Source organism: Lonchura striata, chromosome 4, assembly GCF_050655825.1.
Source record: "Lonchura striata isolate lonStrDom1 chromosome 4, ASM5065582v1, whole genome shotgun sequence".
Lineage (NCBI taxonomy): Eukaryota > Metazoa > Chordata > Aves > Passeriformes > Estrildidae > Lonchura > Lonchura striata.
The window spans coordinates 35,698,337-35,717,836 of NC_140706.1; the positions used below are offsets into that span (position 1 = coordinate 35,698,337).

At 35.6% G+C, this 19,500-nt stretch overlaps 1 protein-coding gene across 2 annotated transcripts in view; it reads left to right on the plus strand.

The window, feature by feature from the left end:
• GLRA3 (glycine receptor alpha 3) overlaps positions 1–19,500 on the plus strand; it is an 86,827-nt gene that overhangs the window by 60,299 nt on the left and 7,028 nt on the right. The window contains exons 7-9 of one of the 2 annotated variants that reach the window (XM_021550946.3): positions 10,761–10,975; positions 12,363–12,509; positions 17,506–17,625. In XM_021550946.3, coding sequence (XP_021406621.1) covers positions 10,761–10,975; positions 12,363–12,509; positions 17,506–17,625 — 482 coding nt within the window. The remainder of the gene's footprint in view (positions 1–10,760; positions 10,976–12,362; positions 12,510–17,505; positions 17,626–19,500) is intronic. The other variant, XM_021551025.3, reaches the window with a different exon arrangement.

Below are 19,500 nucleotides of genomic sequence, written 5' to 3' on the forward strand. Positions count from 1 at the left end.
AAGTGGTGCTCATAAGGAATGTCCTGCTATGATCAAAATTAAGGAGGAGTGTTTTCCAGTGTTGAGTTTTATCACAACTGCAGAGCTGCCCTAAGAGAAAAGGTTCTCTCAATTTCCATTTGGAGGAGGAACATACTGATAGAGATATTTTGAAGTGTTATCTAAAATAAATTGGAAATACTTATCATGCACTTTTATTGTACAAATGCTAATGTCTGGATAATCCTTGAAAATCTTCTAAAATTTGTGATACATACCCTATAGCAGAGTAATTTTTTCACTCAGAGACTTCTTTGTTAATGATAAGATAGAAATTCCTATTATTCCTTTTTCCTTTCTACCATAATCTTTATGATAAATAAGAAAATTTTATTTTCATCATTTTCTAGTCTCCTTTGAGATATACATGCAACTTAACCTTTCTTTTTAGTATTCTTCTGCTTTTGTGCCATTTTAATGAGTGTCTGTAATTGTATTCTACACCCCATATATCATATTAACTAATGAGAAGTCATGGTATAGAGTATTCTTCTCCTTTTTCTAAAGTTCATTTGCATAACTGATGTATCAAAAATCTCTGAGAAATTAAGACATTACTGTGATGTTTAACCTCATACTGAATGGAAACCTGGTTTGAAATTTCAGAATTCCCAGTGATTTCCAAACTCTCCATCCAAAGCTGGGTTGTACTCTTACTCATTTGTCTGAGAACTTACTTACATTATAATCATCTGAGTTTAAACCTTGTGATTTCAACTAAAATTTCATTTTTTCAATATTTTGAATGCACTACATTTTTCTTCACAACCTGTGTTTCAAGCCTATTTAACTTGGTATCAATTTTTATCTAAGGAAAAAATGCTATACCCAGGCACACTATGCTGGGTTACATGGGTCAGCTGTGGCCCTAAGCTGAGGGGAGAAGCAGGAGCCACAGATGTTATCAAATGCATGTGGGGCCTCATGGTCCTGAAGATGTGGCTACAAGTGTGCTTGTGTCTGCAATTCTGTCACTCTTAGGTGAGAGGAGGGGGTTACTGCAATAAGTCTAGAGGACAGTGTGGCCCCTCAGCAGCCTGTTGTATTCTGTATTGCTTTGGCCAAACTGCTTTTCTGTGGCCAAACATGCTCTAAGATGTGAGTTCAACCCACAACCCTGGAAAGATGAACCTCAAGCTTGTACTGAAAAAGTAATTGGACCATTTACCTTGTCCACAAAAAAAGCAAGGTATTTGATAACATGGAAACCTTGTAAGCCTGGATGCAGTTAGAGGATGGGAATGTTAAAATATGTCAGCAAAAGATAAAGCAATTGCACAGCTGTGGGACCTGCCTGTGATGGGCAGGAGGAAAAAATGTGATGCTGATGCTGAGCAGCAGGTGGAAAGGTATGTTCTCACTAGAGGAAGCAGCTGAGTGGCCTGCTCTGAGTCACAGCATCAAAATTACAAGTACAGAACTTTGTTAGGGCAAATCAGAAAGAAAAGTTACTTCTTCAAGATAACAGTATTCTGTCCAAAGTATTTTTTTTTTTTAATTCAAATCTTCAGTATGAAGCAAATTTAATCAGATTTGAGGGGTTTGGTTTCTAGGAGAGTAAGAATTCCTCTTTTTTCTTTGTTACAACCAATATTGTTAACTACCATTTGCAGGCTAAAACCCCATAAACCTTATATTAAAAGACAACAACTATTTTCACTGTGTCACTTGGATACGTGACCAGTACTGTGCTTTCTTAAGGGTTCTGCAATGAGATTACTGCAGGCAGATATGCCTTTAGTGCCTCCACAAGAACCAGAATTTACAAAAAGCAATTTTTAAAACATGATGTGGAGTCTGTTTCTCTGAACTATGATAGATTAGATAAAATAAATTCTTCAAATAATGCTAAGCAACTGCAGCTGATATGCAGTAAGTGACCAAAGAAGAGTTTTCAAATTTAATTTAGTTACAACATAGGATGGAAAGCTCTTCTGAGACATCCTGTAAAACAGTAAAAAATCCCCAAATTCTCCCTGTGAAGCAAATTAACATGAAGCTTCAGGACAGTATGTGGAAACTCATCAGTGCATGTCTCAGTGTTTCATGCCCAGTTGAAAACCCTTCACTGTAACCAGAGCTCAAAAAATAAAATGTGCCTAAATATAGAGACAGTTTCAGCAACAGTACAGTAAAATGGCTCATCAAATCTTGTGTTCTGAAGTGACACAGCAACATTTCTAATAATTTTCATGTTTTGCATCTACAGGCATATCCACAGCGACTGATTTGGAAAGTGAAGTAGAATCACAACCAGAAAAATCACACATGAACCATTTACATTACAAGGATGGTCTTGCTTTGCCACATTCCTAAGTGACATTAATTGCTTCCCTGGGCTGTTATGCAACATTAAATTTTATTTCAAACACAGCTGCAAAAAGCCCAATATACAGTAGCATGAATTGATACATAATGGCATTGGCTAACAGGCACAAATGAGTCTTGGCTTTACTCCTGCGTCATGAATAATGCTTTACACCCACACTTCAGTGATGCTGCTCAGAACTGTCTTAGGTCTAATAATGCCTTTTGGATCAAAGAATTAGATGTAGTGATCCTGGAAACAGAAGAGCTATGAAGAGCTATGAATGCTGCAGAACTGATAGATACTGTGTGTAACCATTTCTGATAATTGTGGGCTTGATAAGCAGCATGTTTCCTTAGCTCCACACTTCCCATCTGACTTCCTAATATGCACATCCCCAACACAATTCTTTCTCACGACCTCATTTGTTCCCCCATCATCAAAAAAGGTGCTTAAAACCTTTAAATTGAGGCCCTTCTAAGTCTCACCTTCAACCAATCTAGTGCATTGCATTCAGCCATTTTGCTGCCAGCTTGATGACAGTGATTAAAGGAAACTTAACTTTGATGTCTTACTCTGACAACTCAAACCTTTGCTTGTGTTGACAAACACCTAAACCACTCTTTCTGAGACTATTGGAGTGCTTTTTAAGACATGAGTTTTTAACTCCCTCAGGTTTTTTTATAGACCATTTCTCCAAAAAGAAGGTTTGTACTTTTTACCCAGGAGATAGTCCATGGGTGTGAAATCTCTGAAGCTACTCATTCCTTCACTGAAAAAGCAGAAATTATAAATACATTCTCAAACAGGGCCTATGGCAGGCTGAGGATGTGACCATCCCTAGATGCACAAAATGGCACTGTCTGACTCCAAGAAGACATTTTTCTCAAGGGCCACAATTGATCAAAATTTGAGCATCCTACTTAAAAGATTCATTGAATAAAAATTCATAATCTGTCCTGAAGTGGGAACATTACATCTAGATGTCTCTTTAGTTTATACTTCTCCTCTCTCTGTCCCAGCTAATGCAGTGCATGACAAGTCTTTCACATCACAAGACTTCTGTTCAGCTCGATATCTCTCAGGCTCCCAAGCCTGGGAGATCTGCTGCCTACCCAGCCCACCTCCAGCCTGTGTCAGGGCAGGGGGTTATGCTCATCACCCATCTCTGCATTTGTCTTTGCCATGCTGTTGTGCTGGCTTCTCCAGCCTACAAAGGTCATGCTCAATGTAGCTTGGTTCTCCTTTCTGAGGGAAATGAGAACCACAAATGCAAATTTATCAGAATGAAAAAGAAATCATTTTTATTTTCCACATTTATTTTCAAGTGTCTTTTACTGTAGTCATTACCAGTCTTACAACACTGTCAAGTTTACCACTTGCCTCAGTTTTTTTTTCCAAAAAAGCCTGTGTAAAGACACTTCCTTCCTGTCCAGGAATCTGTATATTCAAAGACAGGTGACAACCTCAGCACTGATTTCCCCCAATATACTGCTGATATCTGCAGACTATGACTTGAAAGAAAAACTGAGTGGTAGTACATTCCTAGAGTTGTTTAGTGAATCTTGGCTTTAGATACATAGACAAGTGCCATGTAAATGAAAATTTGTCTAGTTCTATATGTTAGACACTGGAAAATCATAATTGCTTTCAGGCTGTATGAAGATAGATATGGTGTTTTATCTATTTTATGATGAGGAAAACACAAGTAAGCAGCTTTTATCAGCAAAATACACTCAAATTGCAATTTATATTAAAGTGCAAATTGGAAAGTTTCTAGAGACTGCACTTACCAAGTGCTTTTTAATTATCCTGACTTCTTAGAAATGTATGAAAATTATTTCAGCTAAGTTTACTTATATGCAATCAGTTTTATAGCAAAATCTCTTGAAATAATGAGGTTTTCATACACATAATTTATGGGGTTTTTTGTTTAAAAAAATTTATTACTGGAAGACAGAGGAACAGAAAGTATTTAGCTGTATTTCAGTAATAAGTAAAGCAGAGTTGCTCTCAAACAAAAGTGTCACATTCTTGGAAGAATAAAAAGGAAACCTTGTCTTTACTGAACAAGGTAAAATCAAGTGGACTGCTTTTCTTGTGGTGATCCTGATAATGACTCAAACAGGAGAGAAAGTAAAGGGGACAGTATTGCCTCATGGAAAAGTCATTTCATATATTTCATTCTCCTTCATCCTCTCTATGAAAATCATCTGCTATTCTGACTGCAGTGTTATACATAACATGCTGTTGCCAAGAGATGTTTATTGCAGTCTTAATTTTAGCAGATTCAGAGAAAAAAGAAAGCACTCGACAAAAGGCAAAAGGAAAGTGCTGGTGGTCTATGTGGTCCCTCTTATGGCAATACAGTTTATTTCCTCCCAAGACTGTCTATTTTCAGCTAAGATGTTTTTTTCAGTTAGAAGAAAAAATTGTCCTCACAGTTTCAACATTGATAGCTTAAAACATTTTTTTTTCACCAATCCATTTTGTCTGAAGACAGTTGGAGCCAACAGTCATACTCTCACTAAAGGCAATGACATTTGCCAGGGTGATTCCATCCTCTGTACTAGATAAAACATTAGGGTTTATAAATGCAGGGCCTTTAGTAAAAGCATTGATTAATTATATGATGAATGATTTTGTCTCAGAACAATACTGATCAAGCTTCATCTGTCTAGGCCTTTAACACACAGGTCTATAAAGGACTAGCTTTCCCCTACCTAGCATACTCCTCACAGCTCAGGAGGAAACAAGTGCCAGAACCAGCATTAAGGAAGGGCTGGAGAAATACAGCAAAGAGAAGGTCTGTGATGGCTTGCAGTAAGATTACCTTTGCAATATATATTATATGTCATGAACTATGCTCAGTGTGGGCAGTCCTGCAACAGATATTTGTTTTGAGTAAATATTTGCCCTTGTACAGAGAGTAGATAGGAATACTCAAAGCATGGCAGTGACAACCATTTAGCAAGCACCTGTGAATACAAGGTATTAAACTTTAGAAAGCAGTCACAGGCATGAGATACAGTAGCCATATTACATCAGTCTATACAAAATCCATTTCTTGAGTCCACATATTGTTTCATTTTGGAGGAAGAGTCTTCAACTTTTGTCTTGAGAAGAAAGAACTATCACTGCTTTTATCTCTATAGAGAAAAGAGTGTCAGCTGGCTTTTGCAATGCGTTATTTTTTCCACATAAGATGACAAAATCTGGTTTTTACATGTCTAAAAATGTTAATCACAGCAGAGGTTTAGAATAACACTGAGAAGGAAATCCTCTGTCTAATACAATTTTCAAGCTCATTTTGAATTTAGGATCTCTGCCAGGATATAGGGAGTAGAGGAATCGAGGTGCTTAAGAAATGGCTTTCCAGAAGACAGACAAGTGGGAGAAGCTCTCTATTGTATTACATCTAAAAAAAGAAAGTCAGCCATTTAGGCTGAGCATATCCTAGCCACTGAAGCAGTCTCACTCTTTCTCCTTTCCTTCTGTCTCTCAGGTTTTTTCTCTAATTTCATGCTAAGCCTTAGTCTCCAGTTGTTTTTTCAAGAGGAAAAATGAAGTGTTGTTTCAAAGGAATAGAATCAGGACAGAACATCATCACAGTTCAATTGCCCAAGGATTCTGTTAGTAAATTTCCATAGCTAGCAATATTTTGGTTGCTAGACTGACTGCTTGTTGGCTATAAGTCACTGGTAAAATCAGAATTGTGTAGTCAATGTCCATACTGACAGATGTGTTGGAATCAGAATATGAAATATTTGCTTCCCAGATCCAAGACATATTCTGTATAGCACCATAAAGATTTATTCAGATTTGCCTAACTCTGTTCAATTTTGCTAAGCTTTAAATAATCTCTATTCCCCAACCATATGTTTATTTTAAGTAAATAGATTAATGTAATTTCATTAAGCTGTATAGTCTTTCAGCCACAGTCCTCTCTATATCCATAAGATAGTTCACAGTAAATCATTTATTAACATTATCGATGGCTTAAAAGGTCAGATTACCATTTACTACTATCTAAAGTAGTATCAAGAAATCTTCAGCAGCTAGCTCTCCATTTGTTTATACTTATTTCATATTTTATTATGTTATTAATTTTTAATTTTATAGCAGTTTAATAATTATTAGTCCTTTCTTAATTTTTTTCAGGCATACTATTTCCTTGACTCAGAATCCTGAAGTAATTCTCCCTAATTAAAACTTTCTGTACAGCTTCAGAAACAGCTACTCAGACTTCTTGGGAATCGTAGCATGTTTGTGGACATTGTAGGGACACAGCAAGAAAAGCTGTCCCCAAAAGACACCTTAAGGACTGCTAAAAGGACAGAAATACTTTTAACTCCTACCAGCTCTTACCTCTGGAACAGTTTGAGACAGATGAAACTATAAAAGAGGACTCTTTATGACTTGGATTTATGACTAATGTTTGATTTTTCTTGCACATCCCACACTACTGACAGTACCTTTTAATGACACAAGCATACTGCTGCCTGCATAGCCCATTTTTTAAACAGCACATGCCACAGCCAGAGGGAGATGTCTAGTATGAAGATGACCTGAAGTAGAAAATTGCTCTTCTTGGGCTGGCTGTGGAAGAAACAACAAAAATAGTATGTGATCCAGATACTCACTCCAAAGAAAAGCAATTTATTCTTTCTGGGCAAAAGAAATATCATATAGACTGACTACAATTTTATTTTTTCACGACACTAATGGTTTCAGCATGGACATTAAGTGGAAATCTTGCCAGTTCAGCAGCTCTAACATTGTAACCAAAGAATATGGGTAAGAGATAAAAATGCACTGCCACCAGTACATTCACTTCACATGCATAAGTACAACGCTGATCAAATCAGCACTTTTGGGTCCTTTCATGGGCTTAAAACACTGGTTAGACTACACTTACAAACACAGAAATGTAATCTCAATTAAAAAAAAAAATATTTCTTTTGGGAAGCCCTGCATAGTTTTTCTTTCTTTTGCTTCACAAAAAAATCCATTTTATGGATTGTGTGCACACTTATATTTAGCTTTAACCTGAAACTACCACTGGGTCTTAATTTGTTGCTCAGCCTCAGCAAAGCTGCACTACCAAAAAGGATTCCATCCCTCCTGCTAGGCACTCTCTGGGACATTCACAGTGCATATCAAAATGAACTGGATCTTACCTTTCATGTACTGCAAATGAATTAGAAAAATGCTCTTGGTTGCTTGTCTATCTCATTCCCCAGCTGAGATGACTTTATGAGTATGTCTCTTTATGGGTATGTCTCTTCTGATCCATTCAAGCATCCAGTGAAATAGATTAAACCACAGCTAACCTGAATTTGAAATAGAATACAGGAAGAGAAAGGAGGCCCACAGCTGGATGCTGCCTCAGGTGGGAAAAAACAGCACAGCCTCTGCTGGCTGGAGCTCACATCTGCTAGTGCAAGTGTTTTCCTTTTCCAGTCAGCTTCATTAGCCAAGTTTATGCAGGTGGTTCTGATTTCATTCAGGAAAGGCAAAAGCTAACATCAACCCTTTCACACTTAGACAGCAACTGCTGCAACTGCAGTGCTGAGACTGACTGCCATTTGCAGCCTTCTGCAACACTCGACAGGGGAGCAATGGAGAAAGGCAGCTGGGTGGCCACCAGCCTTCCTGAGGAGCTGCTAGATATTGATTTTTCAGGGCTGTACTGGAACGGAGGAACATATTAGTAGAAAGCACTGGAAGTATGCCTGGCAAGTCCATAAACTCTCTGGGTCTAAGACAAAGGCAGGACTCTAGGTCATACCTGTTGTGGAGCTAAGCAAAGGTAGTTTTCTACTTTGAGACATATTCCACTTTTTTTTTTTTCTTCAATTTTTTGTTTGGTCTTGATGTTATATGTTTTGAGTTGGTTTTTTTTGTTTTTTTTTTTCCCTTGGCCAATGATATTTGCAAAAATACTAAGCCAAGCAAAAAATGCTTTTGTATAATTCCTCTGACATATCATTCAGTCCTAGTTCTGGCCTCTTCATTATCCCTGCTTTATCCCTGCTTTTTTCTTTCCTTCCCTGTGGTTACAATATATTCTATTTGCACTTCTTTCATTAAAAATCTCTTTGATTTTTTTAGGATTCTGTTGCTTGCAATTATTCTTCCCTTCACCTTAGTTCAATTGGGTCTGTTAAATTTGCAACCACATAAAATAATCCATTATCAGAGCTACTATATTATTTACTGTTTAGGACCACAGAATTTTTGTGCTGAGTGGTCTACAATAGTTCAAGTCCACTAGAGTCTTCAGGAAAGAAAGTCAAATCTCTTATCCCACATTTCTCTGGATGGAAAAAAAAAAAAAAAACATACAAACAATAGCTAATGTTTACTGACACTTCATATATGCACATACATATATTATGCAGTCTGATGCTCCTTAGTTTTCCTTCCTAATTTGTTTTGAAAGGAGAATATAGAACCCTGTAAGAAGAAAATGTTGCATGCTGAACAATTCTTATTGATATGCTGCCAAATAAAATGGCTTTGCTTAGACCTAGATCGGGCTGACGCATTTCTGTCACTTCTTACCACCACGATTTACTGTGATGTATGAGACAGAGACTGCTACTGTCCAAGGCTGCTGAATTAACAGAAAGAATGACACACACAAAAAAAAGAAATCTTCAGGGTAAAAACCAGTTTGAAGAGTATGATTCCAACAAAGGCCAGTCAGTGCAGAACTTCTGGCTTGTGGGGTGTACTGAACTGCTAAGTGAAAGGCTAAATTGCATAGGTATCCTGTTGAAGACCATGGAAGAGAAACAAGGGAAAATATCCTGGCCTTTCCTGAAGCAAACACCAAAATTCCCATTCACCTTTTTTTAAACCAGGATTTCATCCTGTGACTGAGGCAGGAATCAGTCTTGAAGCTGTAGTAGCAGATGTTTGAGCCAGGAATGCCAGCAATGAGAAATGGAATAGTTGAGCTTGCAGATATAAAACTCCTGAAATACAGAATGTAACCTTAAAATTAAGCATCAAAAATAATGTCTTTCTAAATTTTTTAGTGCCTCAGCAGAATAAAATTGTCATAAAATTACATTCATTTTGGCATCATAGGAAATCTAGTGGCCTGTTAAAAGAACTGTTATGAAAATAATGAAGTTCAGAAGCACTTGATACCTAGAATAAAAATATTTGTTGGACTTTATCTGAAGTTCATTTCTGTATGCCTAACACTATTGTCACAGCATAAAACACAATATATTAGTACAGGATAAGTTTATAAATCCATTACATTTCTTTTTAATCATTTAAGTATCAAATCTCTATTGATGTGCAAAGAATTTGTATAAAATGTCATTTTGGTAACTAGAAATTGGTTAGGAGAATACCTATCAAAGCTAAGTGCAAAATATAACCAAAGAGCTTCATACCAATTAAGAAATGTAAAATGATATAGCCTTCCTTGTTAAATTTAGAATTAGGAAATGTTTTCACTCAAAATAAGGAAGAAAACTGAGTTATGTGTATTTGTTGCTGTGAGAAACTGTTTTATGTATACATCACTTGCAGTAACAGCATTGCCTTCAGCAACATTCTTATGACCATTGGGCAGAATTAGAAAATCTAATGAGACTGGGTCAAGATCTGTGAAATAATCTACAGCTTGCAGGGTGGGAAAAAACCCCAACCCCACAACAATCTGGCTAATCTAAAAATATGGGTTTATGAAATTTGTATGAGCTACTAATAGATTTTTTTTTTATGGTTTGAATAAGTCAGTAGAAGTTGCTTAATGTTTAGTACCTGGATAAAACTAGGTCATTTAATAGCCTTCCTAGAGTTTCCTAATCTCTGGACTTTCTAGTCTTCAATCAGTGTTTGAAACTTGATAATTTCTCTTATGAGCTGAAACAGTTTGAATGGGGACACAGGGAGAGATTTAGCAGATTCTCCTATTGATAACCTAATGCTCATACTGATATCACTATATTTTCCCATTTTTTAATAAAAATAAAATTAAGTTTTAAATTGAATCAAATAGAAAGGAGATACCATACAACAGGGAAGCAAGCATTTTCCTTGTGCACAAAAGTATTTCCAAATTATAAGTCACAAAAAAGTGTGAACTCACAGAGGAAATTTCCTATTGTTTTAATGAATCATGGGGGGGTTTTATAAGAAAATAAGATTTTCAGACTTTATCAAATGCTTAATTTTTCAGATATTCTGCCCCTTTTCTTTCCAGTAGACTCTCCTGTTACAACAGAGACTGTCTTTATTGCAAGTCAGTGTAGAGAATTTGAAACATAAATCTTTTTCTAGTGAACAAATATATTTGACATAGCATACATTCTTTAGGTGTGTGCACTAGATGCTGACAGTAGAGGCATTCTACTTCTCTTGAATATTTCTTCTTTGTTGTAAAAAGGAAAGTTTACGTGTATCGAAGTCCGATTCCACCTGGAGAGGCAGATGGGTTACTATCTCATCCAGATGTACATACCGAGCCTCTTGATTGTGATTCTCTCCTGGGTGTCATTTTGGATCAATATGGATGCAGCTCCAGCCAGAGTGGCTTTAGGCATAACAACTGTACTGACCATGACAACACAAAGCTCAGGTTCTCGAGCATCTCTTCCAAAGGTAGGCTTAATTTCTTTTGTTTGTACTGTATTAACCATAATGTTATGTGACAAGCACTTTCAGTCAACCTTATGTGTTACAATTATTAGTGTCCAATCATTTCCTAAACCAGCTAAATAATTTTGAAATATTTGGGGATTTCTTGATTCTCCAATCAAATATATTCTATTTTTCCCTGTCTCTACTATATAGCCAGCCACATATCTAGTTAATTCCATAAACCTTAACAAGTAGTGAAAACTTATATTCAGTTTTATATAAACCCTGCTTAACAATTGACAGGCTCATTCTTTTTCGCATCCCAGTTATCTGGTGACATGCTAGCAGATATGACTGAAATTCTAAAGGCCATAGATTCTTACCATAGATTCTCAATTATATTCCTTTCTCAAAACTGCCTAAATTATGAATTAGATTACCAGTTACAAACACAATTACGTTAAGATGTAGAAAAATGTGAACCTTAACAGCTCCAAACAATTACACAAAATTATTCTCAACACAATGAAAATCACTCAAAGTTTATTTCCATGATTACCTATTTCTGTTTTCTGGATTGTAATTGCTTTAAATATTTTCCATTTCGTTTTAGAGCTTATTCCTTGACAATCTTCATGTGCTATTGCAGCTAATAGAAATAAAATGTATACAATAAAAATAAAGTTCAATTCTGTATTAGTTTTAACATGCTATTTTTGTCTAATTAACTTTTTTTAAGTAAAACAAATTTGAACATGCTTTGTGTCCTAAATATATGAAGCTGAATGCAACCAAAGTTAGCATCAACAGCTAAAATAGAGTGCTCTAAAAACTCAAAAAATAACAATGTAAGAGGCTAACAGAGAGCTGCAGGTTATTTTGTCACATTTTGAGGCCTGAAGTTAGTTATGTTAGTTACATTTGATTTCCTGTGCCTATATTAGCAAAGAATGAACCCATTAGACCTATTTCCTTTTCCTATCTCTTTTTTTCTACCTAATTTTTATTCCAGGAACTTTCAGCCACATCCATTTTAATACAGGAATTTCATCTGGTCCCATTACAAGCTATTTTCCACTTCCTTAGTGTCATTCACATATCTCAGTGGGACAAATGAAGGAAGAGCATGTGTTTTTTTGAAGATTATTTCATTTTTGATGTAATGCACTATAAGGAACTGTTAATGATTTAAACACGTTTTGTAAAAAAATACATTTTTTTAACAAAAATTCTACATCTATACATTGAATTGTTCTTATTACTGTCTAACTTTCATGCAAAGTTTTTTTCACTAAAAGTATTGTTGGGATATGGAGGTATTAGTGCACTTCCTCCTGCCACGGAGTACTAAACTTCACATCTGTGGAACATTTTAACACACTCAGGCTTCTCCTGTCTCCTCTCATAGGTGTCATACGTCAAAGCAATTGACATCTGGATGGCGGTGTGTCTGCTCTTTGTGTTTTCTGCACTTCTGGAGTATGCAGCTGTGAACTTTGTGTCGAGGCAGCACAAAGAGCTTCTGCGATTCCGACGCAAGAGGAAGAAGAGCAAGGTAAAAGTAACGGTGTCCTCAGCTTTTAAAGGCTCTGACTGAACTCTGCTGAGACTGTACTGGGCTAATTTGGGCAACACACTGCAGCTTGAAGTGGCAATAGAAATAAAATGGCAGCACAGCATAATATTCACTATAGGCAGAGGGTCACTACAAGGACTGTGAATTGCATAAATCCAACTTGAATTCTCGAAAGAGGGATTAAGAGGGATTTAAATGAAGCATGGGCCATGTGGGAGCCATCTGCACAAGCATGAATTTCACTCTGTTGGAAGAGTCAGATTATACTTCAGTGAATGAATGTTACTGGTATTTGCAGCAGTTTTTACTACTGTGAGATTCAACAAATGTTGTTCCCCAATTTCATTCTAATACTCAATTGAAAGCCATAACAGCTGTGTTTCATGCAAATATTCTTTAATACATAAAGTACTTATTCAAATAATATTAGTGGTAGAAGAACAAGCATTTTACTTTAAAAGGCTGGTAAGTTTGTTTTTTTCTTCTGTCTGGTAATTTTGTTTTAGTTGTTCATATTATTTGTAAGAAATTTAATTATAGTAATGGTTATTACTGTTAGAGCTGGAGCTATACAGCCTACCAGTAAAGTAACTCACTACCAGTGTGCAAAGTCAAGCAGCTAAAGTTGCAAGTTTGAATTCTGAAATCTGTAGTTAAACCAAGCAATAAGGAACATTTCTTACAATGAGTAACTCCTACTTCAGATTTTACAAAGTATAAGTAGCTCTTCAGTCTACTTATTATGAGTACCCCCACACCCCGATGTAATGCAGAGTCTGTCCTTATCAGTCACTATCTAGAATATTACTAGTGGATGAAAGTCTGACCATAGCAACATGATTCAGTTCAATCATCTTTCATTCCTGAAGACTTAGTCTACTGCTTACATCAGCAGAAGAAGATATTTACAAGTTTCCCTCTTACTTAGAAGATCTGCACTGCTGTAAGACCTACCTAACCTGTCTCTGTTAGTAAGACTCAGTGTTAAAAGGCAGGCCAGACAGTCAGGTGAAAATGACATTTTCATATATTTGCCTGTCCCTGTGTAGTGAGTCCCAAACTTCTTCAGCTGCACAGAGAAACTCATGTAATGTGGACTAGAGGATGATTCAGACTGCAAGTGCCTGTGTTCAACATTTGACCCTGTGAAAACTGTGCTTCTTTCCTCCTGCTGACAGTAGCAGAAAAAAAAAGCAGTTTTGTAACAAGGTGTTTCTTGGAATATGGCAGCTCTCTGAAAGCTGTCCTAAGGTTTGGAATGGGAGGAATGGGGTGGTGCAGTCAGGAATTACTGGACAGGGGGTAGGTAAATCACAACAAATGAATTGTGATCAAACAGCTGTGGTAAGTGATACATTATGTCACTATACATTTAGTCCATTCCTCTTTCTCACATCTATTATTGTTTCTTCTGGATCTCAAGCAAATTTCCCAGTTTCAACTTAAGTGATATCTCTCCTCAATCAAGGACTGCAGAATTAGGAAGTGGCAGGAAGTATCTTCCTCCCTCAGAATCAAACCAAATTTCTTCTCAGCTCCCTTTTAGCAAGACTTCCAATTCACCAAAGACACTCGTTCAGCAATCACAATCAATTACATTTCAGCCTAGAGATATGTGAAAGAGGAACCACAATATTAAAAGGACTTCTAAGAGTAAAAGGACTTTTAAAGAAAAAAGGTTTGTGCATGAATAACCACATTGGCTTAAGTGTTTTTCTGGATTATGGTATTTTTAAATTCACACTTAAAAGTTCTTATTCTAATTCTACACTTCATTAGACAGTCTTTAGTTTCAGGTAGATTGCCTGCTATATTCTCAAAAAATTACAAGGTTAGAATTAGAGACTTTAGAGTGTACAATGAAGTACCAAGAACTTTGCTTTGATTCTAAAGGATGGATATGTGCATTTCAATGCTTTTCTTCATAACGTACGTCAGGTGAGGGTATTAAATATATTCAGGGGTATGGGGCTTTCCCTTCTCCCTGTACCTATATGTTTCATCATGAGACAAGTTTCTCAGTCTAAATTTACCACAAAATTCTTTGTTCCTGTGCAAGATTATGATTTTAGGAAAATAGTAATTTTTCAGAAAATTTTAATTTAATTAAATGGTTTTTAACTCACTCTAATTCCATGTAGATTTAGAGCTCCTGGACAGAGTTAACCATTGAGAATGTACCTTCTCAAACTCTAGAGACAGCTCAGCTAATTGCTTCTCTCTTTCTCAATGTTTTATGAAACCTTTCCTTGCCCAACAATTATAGAATACTTGAAGCATTATAGCATGGAGATTTTATCTCTTAAAAAGAAATTTCTATTATATTTTAAACCCTCCATTATAAAAATAATAAATGAGTCTTACACATTAAAAACTGCAGTTGATAACTTGCCTTCCTTACCAAAAATGTTATTATTTATTCACCAAAATTTACAACATGAAATGCAGGACCTAGGATCATAACTCAATGTAACTTGATTTTCCTTCCTCTTTTGTCTTTTTCAAAGTCAGTTACTGTAGCTGATGCTTATACAGTTTTTTATGTTTGTTATTCCTTTGGACTAGGTCAAACAGCCACTGGCTCTCAGGGATTAGATTGTATTGACTTTGAAATCTGCCATGTGTTAAGAAATGTTCATTTGACCATAAAGTCAAGAGGTGAAAAGATGTTATGTAAAAAGGCTACATTTAAAATAAACTTCAGGGGCTTCCTTGAACATTAAATCTTCACCCTTGGCAAAGAGAAAACAGCATTCTATTCAGTATTTACATTTAAAACTATTAGAGAAATAAAGTAGATAGGATGACTTATTAGACTTTTTCTTTCTGTATGCTTGCCCTCTTGGAACATTTTACTGAGATCAAGTTTTTCTACCAGGTGAATTCTAAGTGTCGAATACAGATTTTTTTCTTTTGTTTTTCTTTTTTTTTTTTTTTTTTTTTTTTGCTACTGGCATTTTATCTACAAGGGTACAGCAAAACTTCTAGTGATTTGACATGTTGCAAAAGTGCAAAAATTAGATCAGTTTGGAAATGTTTAATTTCAGGTATGTGTAGGGCAGATGAAGAATTTCCAAAGTCTGGGGGTTTTTTGTAATTATAAAGATATGCTTGTTGCAAGAAATATTTACTTTTACCAAGTTACCAAAGCAATAGTTCTATGATTGAATTTCACTGTCTTTCGGAGATAAGTGGATCCATTTTCCTGACTTTCATACCTAATTCATCCCAGCCATAAAAATTCCACAAGGTCCCCTGAAATCTATTCCAATTGTTTAAAAAGTTTTTTTCATTAATGTGTTTTTTAGCTTGGCATAGCTTGTCTAAAAAGGACACAGAAACCAGACTTCTTCCTTCCTTCATGTCACCATTTGCACATTTCCATTCAATCTTTTCTATAAATATTCCCAGTGGATACAATTTTTGGGCTTGGTTTGCTTTGGGTTGTGGGATTTTGGTTTTGTTTTGTTTTTTTTCTCATTCACCTTCCCTGGAAATTCTTTTAATAAGTCTATATAAGGCCTCAAAACTATGCTTGCAACATTAACAAAATGAAACCTATACAGTAACAGTTGAAAGCAGCTAAAGGATCAAGTGATGCAAGTAACAGAGTTGTTTATCCAAGCCGGTTTTCCATTTGCCTTTTAAACAACATCATGTTATTGACCCATATGATTGTGATCTTCCATATCTTCTGGGTCTTTTTCCAGAGAAACGCTGGAACACTGTCTTTCCATCTAATGCAAAGCTGATTATTTCTGGCTAAATGTCATACTTACTGATTCTTCTGTATTTTTCAGATGCTTTGTTCAAATCAATGAATTCAATTTTATTTCTAAACATATCCTCAAATAAATTTTCATGTTTTCATAGTCTGGACTATTTTTTAAATTAATTAAAACTATGGGTTATGTCCTTCTGAAAGCACAGAGAAACTGGAATCTCTCTGTTAAGAAGCATATGTTTGAATTTGGATAAGACCCCTGCAGTAAATTCTATTATACAAATTCCAGTTCTGTACAGAACTGCAACACGACATTTTGGCATCCAGAGTTCATCTATCCTTCCCATTTTCCTTATGCTTTTTCCACTTATAGTCACTGCCTTTTTTACACACCATCTGGTTCATTTGCAGCCTCCCTTCCCAGACAACAAAAACAGCAGCATCAAAGGCAATTCTTAGGTACAACTGCACCCTCTGGCCACCATTTTTATGATTGTAAGTATGGACTTCACTCAGTGATTCCAAATTACTTACAGGCAAATTTCTTTTCAGAGGCTCAACTCAGTTTGTACAGAACTAGCAAAAATTTTGAAGTGTTTGGAATTTTGTCATAAATTTATTTATAAATGAAAACTGTTGTTGCAACATAATGTGCAACCTACTCAATGCTTTTTTCCAATAAGCATCATGGTAGGTATAAGAGATTTTTTTTAAAGGGTCGAATGTCTTTATGATTACACAAATGGCATAACACATCCTGAGAACAGGAAAATTTTTGTTCCCAATTTGAGACTTCATTTGATACTTAGTATATGAGCCACAGTTCTTTGACAAAAAAAAAGAAATCTGGCCAGTGAAAAGAACTATTCAGAAATACTATGTTACTGTTCCTTCAGAATGAATGTTAATTATTCATTTCCTTCCTAAAAGACAAAAGGAAAAAAAGGCAGAAAAAGAAATCATACAGGGATGCTGAAACACACCAATGATCATAGTTTTTCTTAGTTGCATTTACATTCTATGGGAAAAATATTATCTGTGTACATATACTGAATAATAACAAATTGATTTTAGGTTAACTTAATATATTTAGGTTTTGGGAATATTCAGTCTTTTAGCTCTATTTTCAAAATCTAAAGATCATCATATCTTTAGAGAGGAAAATAGACATGCAAACTAGATTGTCTTTAATGGTAATCACGCCTTTTTTCTTTTGTTTTCTTTTTGGTCAACCATCCATTTTGATGAAAGTATTTTGAGGGAGTTCTTGATGGAAATGAAATCAGTGAATCATTACAGCATAGCAATGGCTTGAGATGTGCAGGACGTATAGACGGGACTTTGCCTCAAATCTACAGTACAAATTTAAGGGTAAACTATTGAGAAGCTGTCCCATTTGTCATAATGTGCTATCCAACCATTGACAGAGGCCCTGTCCTTTTGTCTACAATAACATCTTCCCATGTGAACTTCATATACCTTCATTGCTACCTGTATGTGATGACGTGAAATGTTAGTAAAGGCACTGTCTTGTTAATTTCATAATCCATTTTGGTCTGTTTAAATCTGGATTAAAATGTAGTACTAAAATCCTGCACTGTTTGTAGTGCAAAACAACTCAATACCAATTTCATTCTCAAAACAGCAATAAAAAACACAGTGTTCAAATTACCAAAGTCAAGGTCTCAAATAAGTTTTCAAGTTGTTACGACACCTTACAATCAAACAGCTATGGAGTTACTTTCAGCCCTTATATACATGTTTTTTCTCAAGATAAATGTATTACTAAGCACACTAAATGGAAACACCATAGTCACAAGACCATAAAACTCACAGTTTTCTATTCATTTATAGCTAAGTATTTTGTAGAACAATACTGATACAGAAGTAAATGAATTGAAATTATTTCCTTCAAACCACTAAAGAATTCCAACTTTCCAAATGAAACTTCTTATCTAATTTTTTTCCACTTCTTAATTACATTAGTTTTAATAGAAATTATAAAATATTTAAATGTAACTGCATGCAGAACAACTTTCAACTTGTTAATTCTAAAGATGAATGGGTAAAAAGCACATCCAAATCAAACTCTTACTAAAGTTCATTAATAATAAAATTTTTGAAGTTTTATCAATAATCTATAATAAATAGTTTTCTTTAGTGACAATACACTCAAAAGGACACAAAAGAAACAAAAGCTTCCTTATCAATTAAAAAAAAAATTCTATTAGTTCAGCCAAAATGCAGGACTTCTTCAGGAAGTTTCAGTGTAAAGGCTCCCAACTGGGTCATACATGGTATTGTTCTTCAGATGATTTCTACATCTGTAGACTCAGACATATGCATTCTGAGACATACTTCTAGTCAAAAAGAGGGATTTTAGCCCAGTCAATCAATAGAAAAAAAGGGATGTTGCTGACATAAATGCCTTCAAAAAAGCACTCAAAGCTAGTATTGATAATAACAGTAACTGCATCTTTCCTTCTGTGCACAAGCACCCTCTGATATGAAAATGAAGCCAACCTAGTGATCTTTCTGCATTATGAATCTGCTGGAAAACTTGCAGAACTCATTTTAATATTGAAGCGGCTGCCCCTAAAAGGAATTCTGGCAGCTCTTGGTATGCTCCAGAAGGTCCTTTCCTGCATATCCACCAGCCCTAACACTTGGGTGTGGCTTGGCTGGCTCCAACAATCTGCCTGCCCTGGTGGAGACACCATCCAACAGACACTGGGCAGCAATGCTGGGCTCCTACCAGGACCTTCACATCAGCTCAACAACAGAGAGTATTTCCAACCAGACTGCTTGCAGATGAAATACAGGAGGTCTGCAAGCACAAAAATAAGGAGACACCTGTCCTTTAAAACATTCTAGGGGATCATTCCATTCAGGTAAACCTGAAACAAAGGCAGCAAAGTCTTACTATATAGTGTCTGATCTTGAAAACATGCACAGCTGAAATCTGCTACTCAAAAGAATAATTTTATTATCTTTCTTGTCTTGTGCAGTCATAAGCCTTATTTTCTGGTGAAAAAGACAAAATCCTGAAATGTATATGTGAAGGTGTTTAAATGGCAAATTTATAGTAAATTCTCACAGTACATGCATTTCTAACTTAATATTTCTCTTAACTGGAAAAAGACTACAGCTACTCTAGAATACTACTACATTAAAGATGTTATTTCCCATTCTTATCTGACAGGAGAAGAACACAAATCTCTGTTTTATCACGTCATCAAATAATGA